Source organism: Molothrus ater, chromosome Z (assembly GCF_012460135.2).
Source record: "Molothrus ater isolate BHLD 08-10-18 breed brown headed cowbird chromosome Z, BPBGC_Mater_1.1, whole genome shotgun sequence".
NCBI classification, from domain to species: Eukaryota; Metazoa; Chordata; class Aves; order Passeriformes; family Icteridae; genus Molothrus; species Molothrus ater.
This window is the reverse complement of record NC_050511.2, coordinates 30,932,550-30,954,360: the sequence shown is the minus strand read 5'-3', so window position 1 is coordinate 30,954,360 and position 21,811 is coordinate 30,932,550. Positions and strand designations below refer to the sequence as shown.

Genomic DNA, 21,811 nt, shown 5'->3' with positions numbered 1-21,811 from the left:
CACGTTCTTGGAATGAACCCCCGTGTTAGCAGTCACGCAAAACTCATTGATTTGCATCTGGAGTAAAGATGTTGATTCAAACAGCTTGATTTTTAGTTTCTTCCTATCAGGTGCGATGTAGGTGAAGTCTTCATGATGCTCTTAAAACTGTTATTGGGACCAGAATGGCTTTGCAAAATGGGCACTTCTTGTCATGTTACCTGCAGATGTCTATCTTGTATAAATTCAGGAGGCTATAAGAATTGGATCTTTTTTTAGTGGCATTACTTGTGGCCAAAATAATTAATCATCAATGAGAGGGATGATTAATACATTAGAATTTTTTTTTTTTCTTGTGTTCAATTCAATTTGGTTTCTGGTGGAGTCGCTTGGATAAAGAGCTCAAGTCAGATTCTGTTGGGAAGTAGCATCATAGCTCTCCTGAAACCTTTTTTGGTGCATACTTACCTAGTCAAACTGGCTTTAGTTAATATCTGCCTGGTTGCCATATTGTCACTTAAAAAAAAATAGCTAATATTTGGCATGCAGAAGGGGCAGAATAAAAACTTCTAATACAAATCCCCATTGTTAAAATAGGATTTTAATATGTATTCCACTTTCATTAACAACAAGTAATTAAATAGACCCAAAATCCATTGGTACTGAAATTCAGAGAGTTATAGCAGGTATTAATGAAGATTGTAATTATTTAGCTAGCTGGAAATATAATTGTTATATGCTAAAATGAAATTTTTAAGCCTTTCAAAAGTAAAAAATACAATTGCCTGACTAGTGATAGCTTTTAGCATATTTTAAATTTGCAAGTTTTAAAAAGACACCTATAGTTAATGAACAGAAATTTATACAAGTAGAATAGAAAATACAATTTGGTTTTTTTTTCTTCTTTTTAATAACACAGCAGTCTAAAGCTAGTTCTGAGGAGATCCCAGAAAATCAGCAAGCTACATATTCATATACATATATATGTAACTTGCGGTACAAGAAATGAATTGTTCAATTTGTGCAAATTTTCCCAATCATTTTATCAATTAAATAATGATTTGATAGGTTGAAGGTAATATCCCAGAGTAATGGGGTGAAGGAGGACATGACCTGACCTGCATTGCTTGACTGTGAGGAATGTTACCTACCTCTTGTTTGACAGATGAACAGCAAATAAGAACAGAAGCAAATTTCATACTTCCTTTTTTGTGGTTTTATCTAATTTTATGTGTTACTGACATTAAAGAATGTGGTGAATCTTTAAAGAAAAAGAGCTTCCTTTCTAATCCCCCTTTTCTTTTTAGGATGATGCTTCTGTTGATAGCTGTGAGGATGGGGAGAAATTCAATGTTGAACTCACTAAAAACAACCAGGGTTTAGGAATAACTATTGCTGGTTACATTGGAGACAAGACATCAGGTAATTGTTGATTCCTGCACTTTATTATGCAGTCTATTGCATACTATGGTATATGTGCATCAAAGACTTAATTTTGATATAACTTATCTTAAAAGAACCCTTAACCATTTAAAATCTGTTTGAAATTTGAAAAGGAGAAAGAATGGTTTTCATTTTTTAAAAAGGATGTTCAGAATAAAAGCAATTGATATTATTAAAAAATCCCACCTCAGTATTTTTAAATCTCTTTTTATCTTCACTTTTGGCTAAACTCATAGTTGCGTGTTTTTGAAAAGCAATGGTAAAATAGTTTGAGCCCTTTCTGTTAGAAGTAGCCTTCTTACAGGGCAACACAGTAGCATTCTGAGTAGTTTTTAGAGATTGTTATTAATTTTTAAACAATGTCCATAATGCTACTTGCACATCCCAAATTCTTTACTGACTTCTGGATGTAATAACTGTTTCTTCATCTGTGTGCTATGGCAGACAATAAATAAGTTTATTTAAAGAAATAAATGCAGAAATGTTCATGGACAGTTGCTTATTTTTACTTCGTAATTTCCACTACATTTTTCACAAAAATAATTCAGATCTCTCTTAGGCTTCTTTAGGGGAAATTTGGCAAATTCAGTGATGCTAGGAAGGGATGTCTTTTGAACGTGTCATAAAGCTTCTCAAAGAGCTGTTGCTTTGATTTGTATATTGTTTGAAAAATGTATGGATTATGGTACATTCCATATTTTTGACAGTTCTAGCTATAATTTTTTGGATCAGAGATAACTGGACTTCCACGGGACCAGACAGTCAGAGTTCATGAAAGTCCACTCTTTAGCAGCTTCCAGTTGAATTTCAAAAGACAAATTTAGATGTAGAACATGTATAGATCTGAGGGCACATTTTGACTTATTTAGTATTTGGGTGTCATTGGTCTTCAGTTTGAATTTACTGTGTTGCATGTAGCTATGTTAGAGAATATCCGTGTCTCAGGAACTAGTTAGGTAACTCAATTTTGTGGCATAACAGTTACGGAACAACTTGGCTGTCAGAGAAGGAGTTGTCATGTTATCTTACAGCTGTTACAGGATATAAGAATGCTTGGAAGTTAGGAGGACCAGCTTTGTAATTATGCACAAAGCCTGGGCAAACAAAAACCCACCCCAACCCCCTGCCCCCCCCAAAATAACCCCAAAACCTGACAGAAATAGAGAGACTTCTCAATGAGATGACTTGAATATATATGTAATCTTATTTTTCCTAAGCTGAGTTGAGTCATTAACCCTCCTTCCTTATAACTTTTGTCATATTGAGGGCCATTAAAAAGATAGCTTGAGGTCTGCAAAAGGTGTGACAGCTTTCAAAATATATTTTTTAGTGTATTATGTTCACATCAAGTATATTCATTTAATAGAGTGAGAACATTTATTAAGAAAAAGTAGATGCTGTTAAGATTTCTGATACCAGTGTTACAGGCCTGAGACCATCAGAGTGATTTCATGCCTGTTTATGCTGTTATTTTTCCTGATTTAATGTAAGCTGTGCAAAATGTTCATGTAGGAACTCCATATATTTGTATTTTATTGAGCTGTTGAAGTTATTTCAAAGCAAGTGTGTTTTTCTTGAAATGTTTTCTTTTAGTAAAATGTCCCATCTGTAGGTGTTTTCTATGTATTATTTTCCTTTTGATTCAAAAGTAGTAACTAGTTAGTAACTAAAATGTTTTTGATGGATGTTTTTTTGTTTAATTTTGTTGTTCTGTTTGAGTTTTTAAAACTTTGTGACCTTTTTATTAAATAGTGATAACGGCAGTTAAAAATTGGTTCAAACGTAAAGTTGTGTTCCTGTTCATTTATAATTTTATCAATATGGCAATCCAAACATGCATTTTTTTTAAGCTGTTATTAGGTGCATAGAAAATTCAGAAATTGCCGGATTAGTGTACTCAAGCTGAATTTTCTGTCCAAATCTGGCAAAAGTCAGAAATATGTTTTTTGTCTATGCTGGTTTCAACATTTAGGTTAAAGGAAGTTAGAATATTTCTTGTTTTGCATCAAGAATATTTCTTGTTTTGCATCAGGAATTGTGTATTTGGCATTGTAAGGTTTTGAATTAAATCTGATCCAATGCAGACAGACAATCTGGCTCATTGTTTAAGATAATAATATATATGTTTTTCTTAAATCATTGCCTTCTTTATGATTCTTTTATTATCTTATTTTGGGATTGTTTTTTCTTTATCTCCTTTATTGATTGGTGCCTTTAGTTGCATTATTTAAATTGTTTCTTAATAAATCAGTTAATTTAATTTTCCCTGTTTTTTTCATCCCAGAACCTTCTGGTATCTTTGTGAAAAGCATTACAAAAGGCAGTGCTGTTGAACATGATGGCAGAATCCATGTTGGAGATCAAATTATAGCTGTAAGTAAACGCAGGATGAACTGAGATCGCTTGTCTACAAGACTCTGCTTCCTGATGTTGCAAAGAAAAGCTCATGAAGTACTTGTTTAAAATACTCAGGATCAGTGTTGCAGTTCTGAGTCCTTTCCTGACAGAGTATCTCACCACAAGTTTTCTGATTATGCTACCTGCATGTAACTTATAATTCTTAAAAAAAATCTTGTATGTGAGGCTATATCATTATAGATCGTCCTTATCAGTAGGAGGTTGGTAAGTGTGAAATTTCAAAATCTGATTCAAATTGAGCAACTGTTTTCAAAATTATTTTAAGAAGTTATGTTCAAAAGTTTTAGGTGTTCAGAGAAATAAGAACATATTTTCATCTATAAACTCTTGGTTTTGTGGTGGAAATCAGGTCCTGAGTGCAGGGAGTGCATTTTTGTGTCTCTCATATATCTGTCCTTGCATTTGTGTGAAAACAGCTCTAAGAACAGGTTATGGTCTCTCTCCAGAAGTGCCTGCATGTTTATTTGTGGAAGTACATATATTTTTTGTAATGATTTACATGCTGAATACAAATGGCTAAAATGGATTATTCCAAAGTTTGTTTTCTTCTTCTACTCCAGCTGCAGAAGGAGAAAACTATTTGAGTGATCTCAGACACTGAAGAATGAAAAATGTTTTTTAAATATGGTTTTAGTGTGGAGGAAAAATTAAATAGTCACACCTTATTTTTAGTTACTTTAGAAGAATTTCAGAGAAGGACAACAAATGACTAAGGGTCCAGGAGATTCATTCTTCATTTAGGAGGACTTAAAATAATGAAGGATGTGTTTTGTGTAGATAGGCAGAAACAAATACAGGAGTCAGAGAACATATTATTGTAAGAAGTATTTGAGACATTTAAGGCACTGTGAGGTAGATGTAGGAATAATAGAATATAATGGAGTTTGCAGGGAGAAGAAGAATAAAACATGGTGGGTGCTAGGTAGGGGTAATGGGATAGAATTAAGAAATGTCAAAGTTTTGAATTTCATAAAAAAACCCAAGTTAATGAGATAATAAAATAATTTGAAACAAAAGAGGCAGAATTTTATTCTTTAAACTCTTATAATGATGAACCAGCGATAATGTCTACTTGTTTGCAACAGTGTTCTGTTTCTAAACTGGAATTCATGGTGTTCATTGGTAGGCTTCTCTCTATCTAAGTTTATTTGACCTCAGAATGACTGCACTCTGTAGGTCTTTCTGCCCTAGTGGATCGATGTGTGTCTCCTTGTTTCTCCAGAACTCCTAGCCATGGCTGTGTTGTTTATTCACCCAGTATTATCCCTCAGAGGTAGGGATGGCTGAAGTGGTTGAGTGACAGGCTGTACAATATGCCCTGCACAGCACATGCTATATCCTCTCCCACCTTGCAGAGCAGATCTGCCTGGCTGCATCATGGTGGGTGCTCCTCCCCTCTTTGCTGTGGTGCTGGTTGTCACCTAGCTCTGGGCTACTCCAGTGGGTGTGCTTAGCATATCCAATTACATAAAACGGTATAGGTTTTGTTCTTGCCCCTCCACTTGCTTTTTGCTTAGGCTAACAAATGCTTAGAGCTCACTGCATTGTTTTGCCCTGAACTTTTTCTCTGTGGGTGAGCTGAAAAGCTGCTTGATCCTGCAGGTGGATGGAACAAATCTTCAGGGTTTTACTAACCAGCAAGCAGTTGATGTTTTGCGGCACACGGGACAAACGGTTCGGCTTACTTTGATCAGAAGAGGTCTTAAACAGGAAAATCGTATTCCACCCCAGGAAGACTTCAGTGCTCCTGTTGAGCAGGACTTATTATTCCAAACAAGGGATAGTACCACAGCCAAAGGTAATTAAAACTGGCTTTGCTGTTAAGTTGGCTTGAAACATTTTTCTTTTCAATTGCAAACTGTAAGTAAATGGGCCAGATTCATTCTGGTTAGCCATTACAGATGGTAATGGTAGCTGCTGTACATAAGGGTGGAGTTTTGTCTGCAATGGTTTGATTAATCTTTTAGATACAGTGGTATTATTTGCTGCATTTTCAAAGTGAGTGTTGAAAGTTCTTTCCTGCATTGCACTTCTGTCTGAATTGCTTCAAGCCTTTGATCCTGCAAATCTTTGAATGGTAAGAAGGCAGCAAATGTTTTATTCATACTCAGGAGTGAGAGCTGCATTCAAAAGCAATCAGAGAAAGACCCTCCTTGATGAGCATAATCAGTCTCATCCCCTTTTACTTTTGCTTGTTACAAGGTAGAGGAATGAGAGGAGTAGCCTGTATTTAAGGGCTGATAGGGTATTGACAATGCATGTGTAAAATGTTCAGATGCCAAAGACCAGTAGTAATTTTGCTGCTGATGACTTGAGACTAGTGCAGCTTTATCTTACATATTCTGCACATACTTAAGTATATGTGCCATGTCTTGAAAGTCACTGTTTGAATGAAAGTTATGTATCTGCACAGGGGCTGGAAGCACAAAATAGCTGCTTGTGTTATAGTTTGATGTCAGTGAAAGTATGTCACAAGTAGTCAACAGAGGCTTAATCTCCATCTTGCACAAGATTTGCAAAGAGCCAGTAGCATCTTACATGTATTTCATCCTCCCACTCCCACCATTAACAAGAGGTATAGGCCAGTGTTCAGGATGCTGTTTCTCCAGCCAACAGGTGTTCGAGACATCTGACAGGTCACAACAGACATAACAGAATTTGGTGGAAGGAGAGGTTTTCTACATATGAAAAGTGTGCCGGCTATACAGCTCTCCAAGGCTGAAGCATTTTTGTTTCCAGTGTCAGCTTTCTAAATTGCACAAAGGAAAAAAAAAAGAAACAAATACAAGAATGTTAAAGAATGTTATATTTAGATGTATTTTTAGTTAGTCATAGAAATGCAGGTACTGATGGTTGTGGTGGATTTGTTTGTTGGATTTTTTCGTTGAACTCACTGGAGAAGGCAATGCATTAACAGAAGACAGTGTCTTTGAAATGTGATGTTTCTTCTGGGCCACACATGCCAGATTCCATTTGCAAAATATGAGTACTCTGAAGTCCAGTGAAGGAGAGAGTTGGTATCCCAGAGCATACCTGTGAGCTTGATAAGTATTATGACATATAAAATAGCTAAATAGCTGAAAAGATTTCTTCTTTTTTTCAGATAACAATGAAACAGAACAGAGATCCCCATCACTGCCATGCAGTGCCAGTGTGGTAAATATGGGAACTGACGAGAAACAACAGGAAACAGGTTCTCAAGGTTTAATATTTTATTCTGTGAAAATGCCCTTCTATGTGCTTACACAAAGATCAGGTGTTTTGTGTGTCTTTCCATCTTCTGCAATCTCTGTAGCTGAGGTAGAACTAGAAAGTCAGAGTAGTCATACATTTAATCATGGGCTCTCAATTGTAAGTTTTGTCGGAACAGGACTACTGTATGTGACTGAAAATAATTATATGCTGAAGATATCACATGAAGCAGTCTGCTTTGGCTACTTGCTCAACCCTCTCCTAGTCTAATTTTGCATATCTCTTAGTCTAGCCTAGGAAAAAAAATGTTTCTTTCCCATTCCCTGTTATCTTTACAATTGTCTGCAGCTGTGCAGCTGCATTCCAGCACTTCTGCATCTTCTGATGAATTTCCTTTTCCCAAATTCTTGAGCTTACATTTCATTTAGTATTCTCTGGTAATGTCTGAAATTCAGTCAGTTCTGGTTTACTGATACTCTCCAAATTTTCCCATACTTTTTGTCAAAATTCCTATTTTCTATGTTTTTCCTGCTTGATCTTCTAGAGCACTGTTCAGCAGTTTCAGAAGTCCTGTGTGATGATATGCTTTTCAGATTTAGACATAACTTGATGTGTCAACTTGATGGGTAACATTTTTGTGCTTCTGAAGTAAAAGGAGGAACTGAAAAGTTCTGCGATATATATCTTTTCATAACTCATGCTTTCTGATCTTCTTGGATAGCTGATGGAATTTCTTTTTAACTTCCTCCCTTCAGATACTGCTGTGTCTTGGCTTTGGGGAAAGTATTGTCCTCCTTGAATACAATGCAACATCTGACTTTATATTTAGTAATGTCTCTGGGCAATGACTAGACTTAAAACACTGTCTGAGGCTCCTAGTCATTTTCTTTTCTTACTATAATTACTTTGAGATTTTGAGAACTTTGTAATGAAGATTCTTCTCCTTGCTTGTGATAAGCATTCAGATCTGAAGAGTTTATTTTGATACTTACTGTAGACACAGCCTAGACCATGGACCTTGAGTATGTAGGATCCTGCTAAACTTGCTGTGTTTGCTGGCAGCTGTATCTAAATACTGCTTTTTATTGGTTTCTGCCATAGAGCCTAGACAATGTGAATGAGGGGGAAATGAGCAGAAAGAAAGCATTTCTCTGTTTTTAAAACCTGCAAATAAACTTTCAGTCAAATTAAGATTTGCCACAGTTTGCTACCTAGTCTGTCACTGTATCACTGTACTTCTCCCACTTCCTTCCTTTCCAAGTTTGTTACTATTCTTTAGCTATTAAAATAATTTTTTAAAAAAAAGCAAAGAACTTGGACTTCTTGCATTCTGTTACTGACCTTTAGGGCTTACAGTTTCAGAAAGGTCTTTCACAGTTGTTCTCATGGTTTTAAAAATAAAAAAAAAAAAAGATCTCCAGATTGTGTTTTTTGGACATTCTCTGTAAAATACAGGGTCTGTCCAAAAGGATCAGTGTGCATTTTTAAGCCGTATTTTAGCCGTCCCCCTGAATTAATCTGACCAGCACACATGTAGTCTGATTTAACATAGGGCTTGAATACAACCTTTTCATTTCCTTTGTGTCTATTATCTTGAAAAATTGCAAATACTTGACTTAACTCTGAGGCTAGTATGTATCTTTTTTCCCAGCCACCAAACTATTTGACTGTTCATGTCTTTCAAAATACACAGTTTTTCATGATTGGAATCTTTATACTGCTTTGCGAGTTTTTGCTGTGGTAACCCCAAGCTTGGTGAGACTAAACATGCCAAATTTTTAGTCATATTTAGGGGAGTTCTGACATCATGGGAATGATTGTGTCATTGTGCATGTTCCATATACTTTATCAGTTGTAGGAGTTTACTAGGTTTTTTAATTTTTTGTCACAATAATCTTAAATATAAATTTTAGATTTCCAGCTAACTAGTACAGAAGAAGCAGCTGCAAAGATAAAATGGCAGAGGATTATGGGTTCGAATTATGAAATAGTGGTAGGTAAATTTTGTTTACTCTTGTTAAATATGCATCTCTTTCATCTGTGCATCTATTATCTTGACAACATATGGATAGAAATATGCTTGTATTGCATTTGTTCCTTCATGTATGAAAATTACACATATGCTCCTTAGTATCTTGAGAAGATTATTCTAATTATAGACTTTGAATATAGATATGTATTTTTCTGTATTTTATCAAAACCATAGCAGACTTGTATGATTACTGTGCCCATGACTATTGTTTCACTTATTTTCTAGCTTCAGGAGAATAAATGTTTTTAGAGAAAAAATATTTGATGTGAACTTCAAAGCTCACTTCATTAGCTAGGACTTGAACCTTCATTCTCATTCTGCATACTGAGTAAATGATTTCACGTAATGATCTAAATAATGCATAGAACATATACTGTAGATACAGAAGAAAAGTAGTATCTGATTTTAGGAGATCACGTCACAAATGTAGTGTCTGCAGAACTAGATATTATTAGATACATTGTTGTCATAAGCAGTTCCCACTTGTGTATTGCAAAGTGGTCAACGAGTCAGTTTTTACCTGACTCCCTATTTTACGTGATAGTACTTCTGGTTTCTCACTTCTGGAATTTTGACCTAATTGCATGTTAATTGAAGTGGAAAGTAATAGATCTGGCTGTAAATATGACAAATGTAACCATTTCTTCATCTTATTTTAGGTGGCTGTGGTTAATAAATTTAGTGAAAGCAGTGGGTTAGGGATAAGCCTTGAAGCTACAGTGGGTCACCATTTTATCAGATCTATCTTACCTGAAGGGCCAGTCGGACGAAGTGGCAAGCTGTTCAGTGGAGATGAACTGCTAGAAGTAAGAATAAGTACTGCTTTTTCTTAGTCTGCATTCAGTAAAGTTTTTGAGCAGTAAGTTTCTTCTCATAGGCTATGACCATGGGAGTGATGTATGCCTAACGGCATGCCAGTTAGTGGTTGAGTAGTCACTTCATATATACTTACATATATTTATGTGAGTACATGTGCTTACATACATACATTTCTTAGCTGACTTTTCGATAGTCCAAGGTCTCTCGCATAGTCTAAGCTCAGCTGGCCAGTAAGCGCCATGCAGCTGGCCAGTAAGCAACTTGCTTACCTACCCTACTCACCCCCAGTCCGCTGGGATGAGGAGGAGAATCAAAAGTAAGACCTTGTAAGTTGAGATAACGGCAGTTTAATAATTCAAACAAAGTAAAGTATAATAATAATATTAGAAATATTAGTAGAAAGGAGAAAAACCTTCAAGTGATGCACAATGGAAGTGTTCACCACCTGCTGATCAATGCCAGAACCTGTCCCTGAGCTCTGATCAGTGCACTTTCCCGTTAATTCCCCAGTTATATACTGGGGACATGACGCTCTTGGGTGTGGAATATCCCTTTGGCCAATTTAGATCACTTATCCCTGCTGTGTTCCTTCATAGCTTTTTTTTTTCCTTTTTTTGTACCTCCTCACTGGCAGAGCATGAAACATCAAAAACTCCTTGATTCAGCTTAGCAGCAGCCAAAACACTGGTGTGTTATCTAATCCAAAACTGAATCCAAAACACAGCACTGCACAACTAGTGAGAATAAATTAACCCTATCCCAGCTGAAACCAAGACAGTCACCAAAAAAGAATATGTAGCAAAAGTATTAAGATTTAATAGGCTTATCCCAACTCAGTGAATGGACTATACATCTAATTACTTTTCTAAATTATTCTTTTAGAATTAAGATGCGAATTTGGTTTATATTAATGCAAGAAACATGAAGGTACATTGTATATGGTGTTTGTAGGGCAGTGTCATGCAATTTAAAAGACCGTACATACATTTAGTTCAATACGTATCTTGGTACTGAGAACCAAATTGAGTAGAAATTAAGGGTTGGAAGTGTCTATTAGCATGGGGATTTTTGTTGCTTTTATTTTACTTTTTTTTTAATGAGGTGATTAGTGAGTTGGGGTTGGCTTGGGTTTTTTTTTACTCATTTTTGTTATTGTGCTTCAAATGAACACTGTAGTTCTAATCAGTGTGTATTCTTTATTTTTTGAGGTGAATGACATCTCTCTGCTTGGAGAAAACCACAAGGATGTGGTCAGTATCTTGAAAGAGCTGCCTATTAAGGTGACAATGGTGTGCTGTCGTCCAGTAGCTCCACCTGTTACTCAACCAGAAATACTAGAGAGTCTAAGCCTATCTGAAGTTCAGCTCACAGAAAAGGTATTTTGTCTTTAAACAATCACTGAAAATGACAGTTTCCTTGAGAAAAAAGAAGATTAAGTTCTTTTATATGATTAGAAATATATTTTAATATTTTTGGAATTGGAGCCAGTCTAATAGGAAACAGCAAATAATGTTTATATGCTATTTTTAGGCCCCCAGAAGATATGAATTCTGGCTGGTCACAGGCAAAATATTCTAGGATGTGGGGCTTTCTCTCTAAGTACTGTACTTCTTGTCCTGTAGGCAAGATATAGGAGTATAGCAAATTGAACTTGGGTTCTTTAGAATCTGAATGTATTTAATCTAGGTTTGAACATTGCTACCTGGGTTTCATTGCACATAGCTGTGTTTGCTTTCCTTGACTTACGCTTCTGTCACTTGTAAGTGCACAGCTCTGGGCAGCCTGGTGAACTAAACATGTAGGAATAGCCTAGGGTGTAGTATACAAAGCAATACCATTTGTATGAAAAGAGAAACAGTTAACTCTGAGTTCTGAGCAAGGCACCAAATTCAGCTTATAGTTTCTAAACTTCTCTATGAAACCAAATGAAGAAAAGTCTGTGTATGTACATATTTGTTTGTTTTTACTTTTATTAAATATTCTGGCTACTATCAGTATGATTACATTTAATGAAGGCATATTTTAGACATAATATTTAATAACATATATTTCCCATATATTTGAATGCATATACTAAAAAGGTTTTTTGAAGATTTTCATTCGACAGAATTTTCTAAATATTTTTGTCGTGAGTAGTTTAATATACTTGCAGCTTGGCTATGAAGGATATGAATTTTACGCGAGGTTTATCAGTGTTTGTTAAATCTCCTGAGTGCTTGCACTTCTTCTGTGTTTAGAGATATCACTTAGGTTTTATCATTTTTTTGTAAGCAGGTTTTTGTCTCTAAAGATTCTCAAGTGTTTACATTTTATTGATGAACATTTACTGTTTTTCTCAGGGTCATATAGAGCTTGGATTTGTCGGCTCCTCAAACACAGAGGGAACAACTTTGGAAACAGCTGATAACGGTCAGAGTATGGAAGAGGTGCAAAGCTCATCTCTGGCAATGTGGGAAACAGAAATACAGCACATTGAGCTGGAGAAAGGGAGTATGGGGCTTGGATTTAGCATATTGGACTATCAGGTAATTTCTGCACTTCTTTGGATGGAGGACAAAATACTTCATATTGTTTGGATCTTGCAGTATGTTCTATGCATTTTAAGGGTCAACATTAATTGAAACCAAGCAATAAAGTAGAACTAATCACAACTGGTAGGCATTCCAGTAATTATATTACATATTTGTCTCATTGGATTAAGACTACAGTTTTGAATGATAGTAATACCGGTTCAGAAAAACAGATGATCCATTATATGCTAGGGTTTTCAAAAACCTGTCTCCTAGTGATCCAAGGACAAGAAGTTATGTAGACAGCATATTTAGGCATTTAGCCATGTATTTTGCACCTGCAGTGAGGTGTTTAGGGCAAGATCCAATAAAGGACTTAAATGCTTAAAGCAGGATTTACTAAAATCCAGAACTGTAATTCTGAAATCCCTTGCTTAGCTGCTGTCTGTCGGGGACATGCTTAAACATCCCCATTCATTTTGTGTTTGACTTCAGAATTCCTGGATATCTAAAATACGTTTCTTGGTGTGTCCCAGTCAACAGCTTACTGCCTGTCTCTTGCCTTCACTTGGTAAGGATGCCAGAACAAATCTTCCTCCTGTTCCCAGTTTTCCAGTGGATAATTTTTAATTGAATATCAAGTAATTTCTCCCTGAGGTCAATGTAGGCTTTTGTGGGGGTCACATCTCTTTCCAGGTTTCTGCTCGATCTTGTCCATAGAAATGCATCTGCTTCTGGAGATAACTTCCAGGGGGAAATTATGGCCCCAGGGCACTCCTTACAATTAAGCTATGGCTTAGATTTTGCATTTGCACACTGATAAAATGAAGAGCAGTGTAGTGTAATAATGTGAAGGATAAAGGCATAGTAAAGTGTCTTTTATGAATGCTGAGCACTGACTACTTTTTAAAGTGTTGCTCATGATGCTCTGCAGTGAGACATCACAGATGAGCCTGAGTGTTTAAGTCCATGTCAGCACTCATAGAAGATCTTTTTGCTTCAGCCTCTTTTGAGCATTAACACAAATGGTGGGTGCGTATGTGGTTAGTGACTGAAGTTTGTTTATGGATAATAGTACTATAGGCTTGTGGGAAGTGCCTTAAGCTGGTTAATGTATTTTTCAAATATAAGGTAGTATAACTTATATTTTTCAAATAGAAGTTAGTCTTCCAGCTTTACTCAGCTTTCTAACACTTAGCTTTTTTTTGATGTTGCAATATTTGGGTACTGTCATGTGTTCTCTCCTTTGATGTGCAGTAAAAAAATTCCACTTTGTCACTGAAGTTTTTTTTTCTTATAAGACTGTGAACAGTAAATTTACAGGGAGATTTACATTTCTATTTTTCTGTTTCCATCAAATTCTCAATTCATTTTCAGTGAAGGGTGAACTAAACTTAAGGAGATTTGTGCTCGTACTAATGCATTCCTTATGTTTTATACAATGGCAGGCCTGTAGAAAGGTCTGCATAATTTCTAACCCTAAAGAGGACTGTCACATAGACCAGAGAGGCTTGTTTCTTTTTTTTTCCCCAAAAATATGTCATGCAGTGCCATCTAAAGGGACAGTGTAAGTATTTACTGTTAAAATAGTAAGGAAAATGTCAATGCTCAGCAGCACTGCTAGTTACATTTTGACTTGGGAAGTGTTTTATTGCTCCATGGCATTTTTTTTTTACTGTCATCAAGTGCTAAGGGTCTTCTTGATGTCCTTCCTTCTTTCCCTCACTCCCTCCGTCCCTCTCTCTCTCCCTCCCTCCCTCCCTCCCTCCATCAACACTTCTCTCTCACACCAGCTTTCAGCAGTCTCCGTATTCCTGTGGCATTTTCATGTTGCTTTGATGGTGTCTGTCCTTTCAGATGTACATCTTGACATAAAAACTTGTTACAGCTGCATGCTGGTCTGTTCTCTACTTTTGCTTTCAGTAAAACTGTTACAGGGTTACATTTTTTGGGGTTTTTTTCTGTTCATGCTCTTAAGTGAACTGCATGTTGGAAGTATTAACATGATGTTCCTTGTGAATGTAGTTCTGTAAGAATTGCAGAAATTTTTTGCGTATGTGATAATTGTTATAGAAGAATTATATATCCCTTTTAATAGTATTTGATGCTAGTTTTTTTTAATAAAAATCAGTATATTGGAGGATGGTCACTTAAAAGCAGTTTTCTTCCTTAAAAGCAAACATCACTTTGTTTTGTCTTGTTGATTAGTCCTATATATTGGTATGTTCTTCTCTCATGTAAGTGTTTAATTAGGCATGCACAAGACCTTGCTTCTTGAAAACTACTTTCTCATTTGAGCAATATCATGAAGTACAAGTCAGTTATTGAAAATAAGTAATTCGTTCCACTAGAGTGTATGTGTTACATTTGCCCCCATCTACATTCCCCACCTGCGTCCTCTGAGTGCGAGGGAGGATGGAGTTTGCAACACTGTTGTTACAGTAGGAAGTCTATGAATTTCTGATGTGCATGAATGACACTGTGCACATATAGTAGTATTTTAAATTGGAGATACATGATGGAACATCACTTAGACAGGAGTAATAATTTTTACATTTAAGAATTGAAATTAATGGAGGTCTAAATGTATGGACAGTACAGACAGCATGGTTTGCTCCTACTGAGGGTTCATCTAGAGGAGAGCAACACTTCTTAATAACACAACTCTAGTCAATAAAAGGTCATGAATAAAAATTGTCCTCTCAAGATATAAAAGAGTAAAATAATTAAATATTTTTCTTCCCTTTTATTTAATTAGGATCCTGTTGATCCAGCAAACACTGTAATTGTAATTCGCTCATTAGTTCCTGGAGGTGTGGCTGAGCAAGATGGCAGACTTCTTCCTGGAGATCGGCTTATGTTTGTCAACGATATCAACTTGGAAAATGGCAGCCTGGAAGAAGCGGTGCAAGCACTGAAAGGAGCCCCAACAGGAACAGTTAAAATAGGAGTTGCCAAACCATTGCCTGTAAGGATTTGGGAATTCAGTGTGTATTGTTCATATAATTGAAGCTGGTACACGCTGATCCTGACTTCTCCATACATTTGTGTGTTTTGAGGTACAGTTGGGTGGCCCAAATATTACCTCACATGTAGGAGTAGCCTGGGTAGTATATTGCTGGTGTAGTGATTGCAGGACCTAGCACACCTGTCCTGCAGATGAAAAAACAGCAAAACACCTTGCAAACAGCGGAGTCTTTCAGGGATGAAAGTTGCCATAATATTGTACACTGTACACTTTACATGGTTCTCTGAATGTGTGAGATGGTGACATAAAAGTTGGTTTTGATTTGTGTGGAATTTACTGATTCTTTGCTTTACAAGGTATAGTATTGTTACAGCTGCTATTCTGCTTGGGGAGGTTGTTTTATTTATTCTGGGTGTTGTGTGGGAGAAACAAGAAAACATTCCAGAGGTTCAATAACAAATTTCTACTTGCAAGCTTAAGAACCTTAAGGTAGAATAATACTTGGCAAATTTTAAAATGTAGGTATTTTAGTTAGAAATGCAACCATATAAAAGCAAAAAAATAACACTTCAGAAAATGTATATGGGAAAAGAGAGAAAAAGAAGGGATAAGGGTAGAAAGGTATGTAGTCACCACCCATGGATCCAGTGACAAGACTTGATTATTGCAATTTCAGTGCCCCTTCAAAGTGCTGGTCACAGTCTTGATCCACTGGGGATGGGGGAAACCCTTGAAACACAAAGTTCAAAGAGTTAATACACGCTCAGGCTAGGTGAGAATGCCCAACTACCTCCCATGAGGTGGAGAGTTTTACACTGTCTCATGTAACACCATAGATCACGGGGCATTTCTCCCTTTGATGGCTTATGACACCTAAGATGTTACAGCTTCCTCTCAGGTTACCATAATGGAGCGAATTACAGCCCATGAAAAGGCATGAATACCTTCAGGCTTTATGTGAGTGTCCTGGTAGGTCTCTAGAGGGGAGTTTCACACCTGAGCCACTTGTGTAAGGACATGGATATGATAGAAAGCACCATGGCACCTTGCAGGATTTGCTTTTTACCAGCCTCTTCCCTTATCTGGCTCAAAACCCACCTTGTAGCCTTGGGTGGTGGGTGTGCCCCCCCTCTGTAGCTGAGTGGTTACTTTGTGCTTGGTCAGCAAAGTGCCTGCTGCTTCTGCAAATGTTTGATGCGTTGACGATTAACATGCCAGCCCCTCACAAGTTTCTATGCAATCTTTGTATTTAAATAGCACACTTTGTTTATGTTATATTGTGTGGTCTTCACTTTGTATACATCTAACTGGTTATTTCAGGTTTGGTTTTATAAGGCAGTCTGGAAAAATTTGAAAAAGGAGGTTAAAGGTTACCTATGGTCACTGAGATAGTATCGCAGTAAGAATGCTAGTGAACGAGCATCCCTGGTGGGTTAAGTTCAAATCAGGAGAATGGCATTAGTTCATACATACAAGGAAGATACCTTTCTCTATATTAGTAAGTGCAAGTATAGTTTAAGAGGTTCATTTTTGCCTTTCATAAATTTATAATCTTGTAACCCTTGTGGATGTAGATACCAAATTTTCATTCTTAGTAGATCTTTGTGGAGAGAGTGGGAGGGAATGTCTATTGTTTAAGTTCCCCGAAACCTTGCTTTTTATAGTAAGAGAGTACATTTTAACTTGCTCTGCTAAATTAATTTTTTTTTAATTGGAGACTCCATATTAATTGCAATTGAAATTTCATACTCTAGAAGATGCCACTCTAAAAGAGAAAATGCATGTGGTTTTGTTTCCCTAAAGTTGTAAACATATGGCATTTGCACTTCGATATTTCATGTACTAAGTTTGCCAAGTAATTAAATGTTGCAAATAATCCCTGCTTCTTTTGCAGTACTGGACAAATGCACCTACTATCAAATTATGTTGGAAAAAGGACTTGGTTTGTAGTCAGATTACATTTTGTCCTCTAGAGGCTGACAGATACAATTGTGAAACACAGAGAGTAGATGAAGTCTTCCTGCCTGCAAGCAGGATTGCTCTGTGGCTAGCAAGATTATAAAGACCTCTGCTGTTAGGTTCTTTCTCTGTTGGCAGCTGTGATGGCAGTTTTAATTTATCTTTATTAAGACCAGAAATTGAAAATGAGCCTAGACTTAACTTGTGGGCTCTCTGGTATACCTGGACAAACCTTTTTCATTATTTGGGGTTTTAGAATGAGGTGTGAAGCTGAATCAATTCAGGTAAATTAAAAAAAAAAAAAGTCTCTTTACCCACTGGATACTGTGACTGTGATTAAAATGATCTCTTTGCTGCATTTGGAATCCATTTGCTTTTCTGAACAGCCCCCTGCCCCTCTCACAGAATGCACACTGCACCTGCTGTGTCCAGGCCACTCATCCGACTCAGAGCTTCGTTCTTTCTGCAGCTTTCACCTGAGGAGGGCTATGTCTCTGCTAAGGAAGATTGCTTTTTCTACACTGCCCAGTCACTTGAGGAAGAGGGGCCAGTTGATGCAGCCCTCTTCCATGCTGAGCTGGCTCTGGTTAGTGGCCCAACTTACCACAGATTTCTTCAGTCTTTGCATTTTGTAGTGAAAGGAGTTGCCTTGTCACTGTCCATGCTTATTTTTAGTGTGCACTGTCTCCACATTACTCATCCACCATCGGTGGGATGGATTCTGACTTTGTAGAAACTGGTGTCTAGAGACTTCGTCTTTTTGCATGAGCTGTGAATCTGGCCTCTGATATGTTCACTGCTGGGGAAAAAAAAAGTATTTTGCTGATGTTTTCAAAAGTGCATGGCTATCCCCTTGTCCTTGCATGCACTGAACAGCCCTTTGGAAATCTCACCTTTTCAGATGTGCACCTTTTCATGTGCCTATTTTTCTATGTATCGTAATACATCACTTTTCTACTGTGGAAGGTTTTTGATATTCCCTTTTTGCATGTAATCCAGCGTTACAAGGAATACTCTATCTTCAAAAGCTGCAAATACTTCCTCCTAATAATATTCTTCAGCCTTCAACATCAATCAGTGATTATGAGATTTACAAGGTCAAAAGGTCTTCACTTGTACGAACAATGCGGCTTACCTGAGCATTCAGTGCCTTACATAGCCCAGAAGTTGCCAATAAGAACTCAGATTAAAAAGACACAGGACCTAGGGCACAGCAAAAAATCCCCCAACCTCTCCTCCCACAGAATAAAATAAAAAAAAACAATGAAGCGACAACCCAGAATACACATGTATATGTATGTATTCTAAGTGTGTATTCTCATGGTTGTTTGTCCTGTTCTGGGTCTGATGTTGAAATTATTAGGCCCTCATTTTCTGGGCACCTGAGCAGGGAAGCAGCTTCTAAACATGAGAACTTAGTTCATTAGAGAAAAACTCAAAATTGAACAAGAACCTGAAATGTATCCTGTCAAGGAGAAAATCTCTGCATTACTGCTTCCAGCAGTTTTGCTGTTTTTTCACATTTGTATATGACAAGCTGATTAATAGCTTGCTTTTAAACAAGACTGCCTGTTTTTAATTCTTCAGTTTGTTACCTTTAGCAGTTAGGTAACAGTATTTTTCTTGCTCCATTCATTTAGAAAAAGCACGAGTTTTGTATTCTAAATAGCCTTTAATTGAAGATATGTTGAAATGATCAAATTCAAACTGTCTAAAAAATTTGACTTCTATCTGTGCTTCGAATAAAAAAAGACTTGTGAAAAAAGCAATGAAAATGCATGGCTTAATAAAATTGTCAGTCAAGTTTGTCAGTTGTCTTAATTAAATGTGCAAAATGGGAAATTAAATGTGTAGTCACCCAGCTGAAGATATGTTTTGAGAGTGCACATATGAGATACTGTTTTTCATAGACAAATCGGTACTCAGATTTTACAGATATGTTCTGAATTTTCACAATATTTTTAGGCCATAGCTTTGGTAAAATGAATATGCATTTTCAAGAAGATGAACTGAGAGTAAGTTACAGCAAAGAAGCAGTTTGGATTAGCAGTTAAGTCTGTGGGCTTGAAATAATAAAAAAAAAATAATTCTTTTTACCCTGAAAAGGAATCAATGTGTTGAATTACTGCAGATTGTTGCTACTGCTATAATGGATTCATAATATGATTAACCACAGGGGCTGAAAAACAAGTTAGATCCCATCTCAGTAGATGGGTGCACTCATCTGCTTCATACAAGTTTATCATATGAGGATGGCTTTTAATCCAGTGATCATTTTGTTGGCCTACAATATGTTCTTGAGCTCTGCCAGGGAGATGAAATAATAATCAAAGTCTAGTGTATGAAGCACCATAAATTAGGGGTTTTAGGGCTTAATTTTATTCTCGTATTTAAAAGAATATGAGTCTTTGAAAAAAATGTTTCATTTTTAAAAAAAGGCAAAAATACTACCCATGTCAATGTCTGAAACTTTTAAAAATTTTATTTCTCATGTAAGCATAATAGAAATGTACAAATCCTTATTGTAATTTTGTTGTCAAAAGCAAAATAATTTAAAATCTGTTAAAAAAATCACATAAAGATTTTTTTCTTATAAATGCACTTTAAAGCTCTGTAGTTTTCGAAATTGTTTTAAGAGAGTTTAAAAATAACTGATCCTAAGAAGTTGAGTGAAGAGAACATTCCTGACATGTGGCACCAAGTGAAGTTCACTATTTTTTCCATGCCAAAAAAATATTAAAAAGAAAAAAGAAAAAAACTCTAAAGAAATCAAAATATAGACACTAAAAAGTACAGTGGAATTCTCCCAACACTTTGTACTTCTAGTAATAGGCATGAGCGTGCCTCAGCCCCGCAACTTACTCTGGTTCAGACTCTTGCATTACTTCAGATATTCTTTGCAACCTTTGAAGAAGTAGTAACACAGATTTACTGGAAGCAGAAAGTTTTTCTTCTGCACTGTGCAAATGTAATTTCAATCTAAAACATGGAATGAAAAAGAAAAAGATGAAAAGTCTCAGTATGTAGTGGCTGGTGTGCATGTGTTTGAGGCTTATGTGATGTGATGGCAACAGCCTGGCTGATTGAATTGCTTTTGTTGTTAGGTGGACTCTGGCGAGGCAGATCTAGCGGATGAGTCCACCTTAGAATCACAGTATTCTCTGGAGAGAGACGTCTTCCAGGACTCAGTGGCAGCTCTGCATGACAGTGCCTGTAGCAGTGAGGTGAACGACAGCTTCTCTCTTCCATTATCAACTCCCAAGGTAAAATTGAGGATGGTTTTATTGATGGCAAACTTTGATTTTAAGTGTGAGCAGGCTGTATTATCAGATAGAAATATTTTGTGTCATGCTGCTTCAAAATGCTCTATTTGCTAGCAGGGTAAAATTTTGTTTAGAGTAGTGCTGATATCTTGCAGATGTCTTTGTTGAAGAGAGAGGCACATAGAAGGCACAAAGCTTGGATTTTTGCTAGATAAAGCATGATTTAGCCAGAGTATGGTGAACTGTTTATAGTATTAAAGGTGTGGTGAGCAGTCTGCTAGAAAAATATAATTGTCATTCAAAGTATAGTAAAGAGTGGTAACACAAAATTACTCTGTTGCTCATATTTTAGTATGAAAAGCAAGAGTAAATTTTCATCCTTATTTTTACTTTTATGCTTCATAATTTGTTTGTTTCTGTGGTTTTGAATGAAATTTTCATAATGATGCTGTCATGAAAAGCAAATCCTTGTATGTCAAAACTCTGGTAATAGTTTTTATGTAAAGCAATAAATGAAGATTTATTTCAGAGTATTAAGAAGATAATAGCTTTTTTGGTTCTTAGTCACATACCTATAATCACCTGATTGTGTTATCTTTCTTTCCATGGTTTTTCATATTTTTTTAAATCTTTAGATTTTAATATCACTAACCTAGAGCTTTCCAATTCCATTCTCCTAGCAGTCTTCATTGAAAACCACTGGGTTTGCAGTCTGTGGTCTTGAATAGAGTAGCTGCTGCTTTTTCTGTCACACCTGAGCTGCAGTAACTCCCATTAACCTTTCTGGAATATGTTTAGCTCTTATGAGGTGCTGGTTAGAAAGCAAGATTAATCTTCTAATGGTTTCTCCTAATCCACAGAAGAGCACATTTCTGCTCTGCCAGTGGGACAGCTTGCATTGTTTAACTCCGTAATTGTTACTTAAATGGATTATGCATTTTACATGCTTAGGAGCATTTTGTGAGATAGAGACTGGATTTACATTATATATTGCATTGAGGCTCTAGAAAGTCTTTAGTTATTTTCACCATTGACTTAAAGATAGCTTTGGTTTACATACTCTATTAAAATACCATGGTCCTGACTTTTCAGTGTCCGTCTCTGTACACTAGTATGAAGTGAGTACTAAGTTCTCATCAAGTAGCCTATTCATGATTGAAAAAACAAAATAGTGGGAAGATCTGTCTGATGAAGACTTTTGAAGCAAGGAAAATGCAGTAAAAATTAA

General features: G+C 36.3%; 1 protein-coding gene across 18 annotated transcripts in view; it reads left to right on the top strand.

The window, feature by feature from the left end:
• The window catches only part of MPDZ (multiple PDZ domain crumbs cell polarity complex component), a 94,557-nt gene that overhangs the window by 25,538 nt on the left and 47,208 nt on the right, over window positions 1-21,811 (top strand). For 15 of the 18 annotated variants that reach the window (XM_036402907.1, XM_036402917.1, XM_036402915.1 and 12 more), the window contains 11 exons: window positions 1,287-1,401; window positions 3,707-3,795; window positions 5,443-5,638; window positions 6,944-7,042; window positions 8,946-9,025; window positions 9,724-9,870; window positions 11,092-11,259; window positions 12,223-12,408; window positions 15,152-15,361; window positions 17,790-17,906; window positions 20,425-20,583. In XM_036402907.1, the coding sequence (XP_036258800.1) occupies window positions 1,287-1,401; window positions 3,707-3,795; window positions 5,443-5,638; window positions 6,944-7,042; window positions 8,946-9,025; window positions 9,724-9,870; window positions 11,092-11,259; window positions 12,223-12,408; window positions 15,152-15,361; window positions 17,790-17,906; window positions 20,425-20,583 (1,566 nt within the window). The remainder of the gene's footprint in view (window positions 1-1,286; window positions 1,402-3,706; window positions 3,796-5,442; window positions 5,639-6,943; window positions 7,043-8,945; window positions 9,026-9,723; window positions 9,871-11,091; window positions 11,260-12,222; window positions 12,409-15,151; window positions 15,362-17,789; window positions 17,907-20,424; window positions 20,584-21,811) is intronic. The other 3 variants (XM_036402919.1, XM_036402908.1, XM_036402912.1) reach the window with 2 other exon arrangements.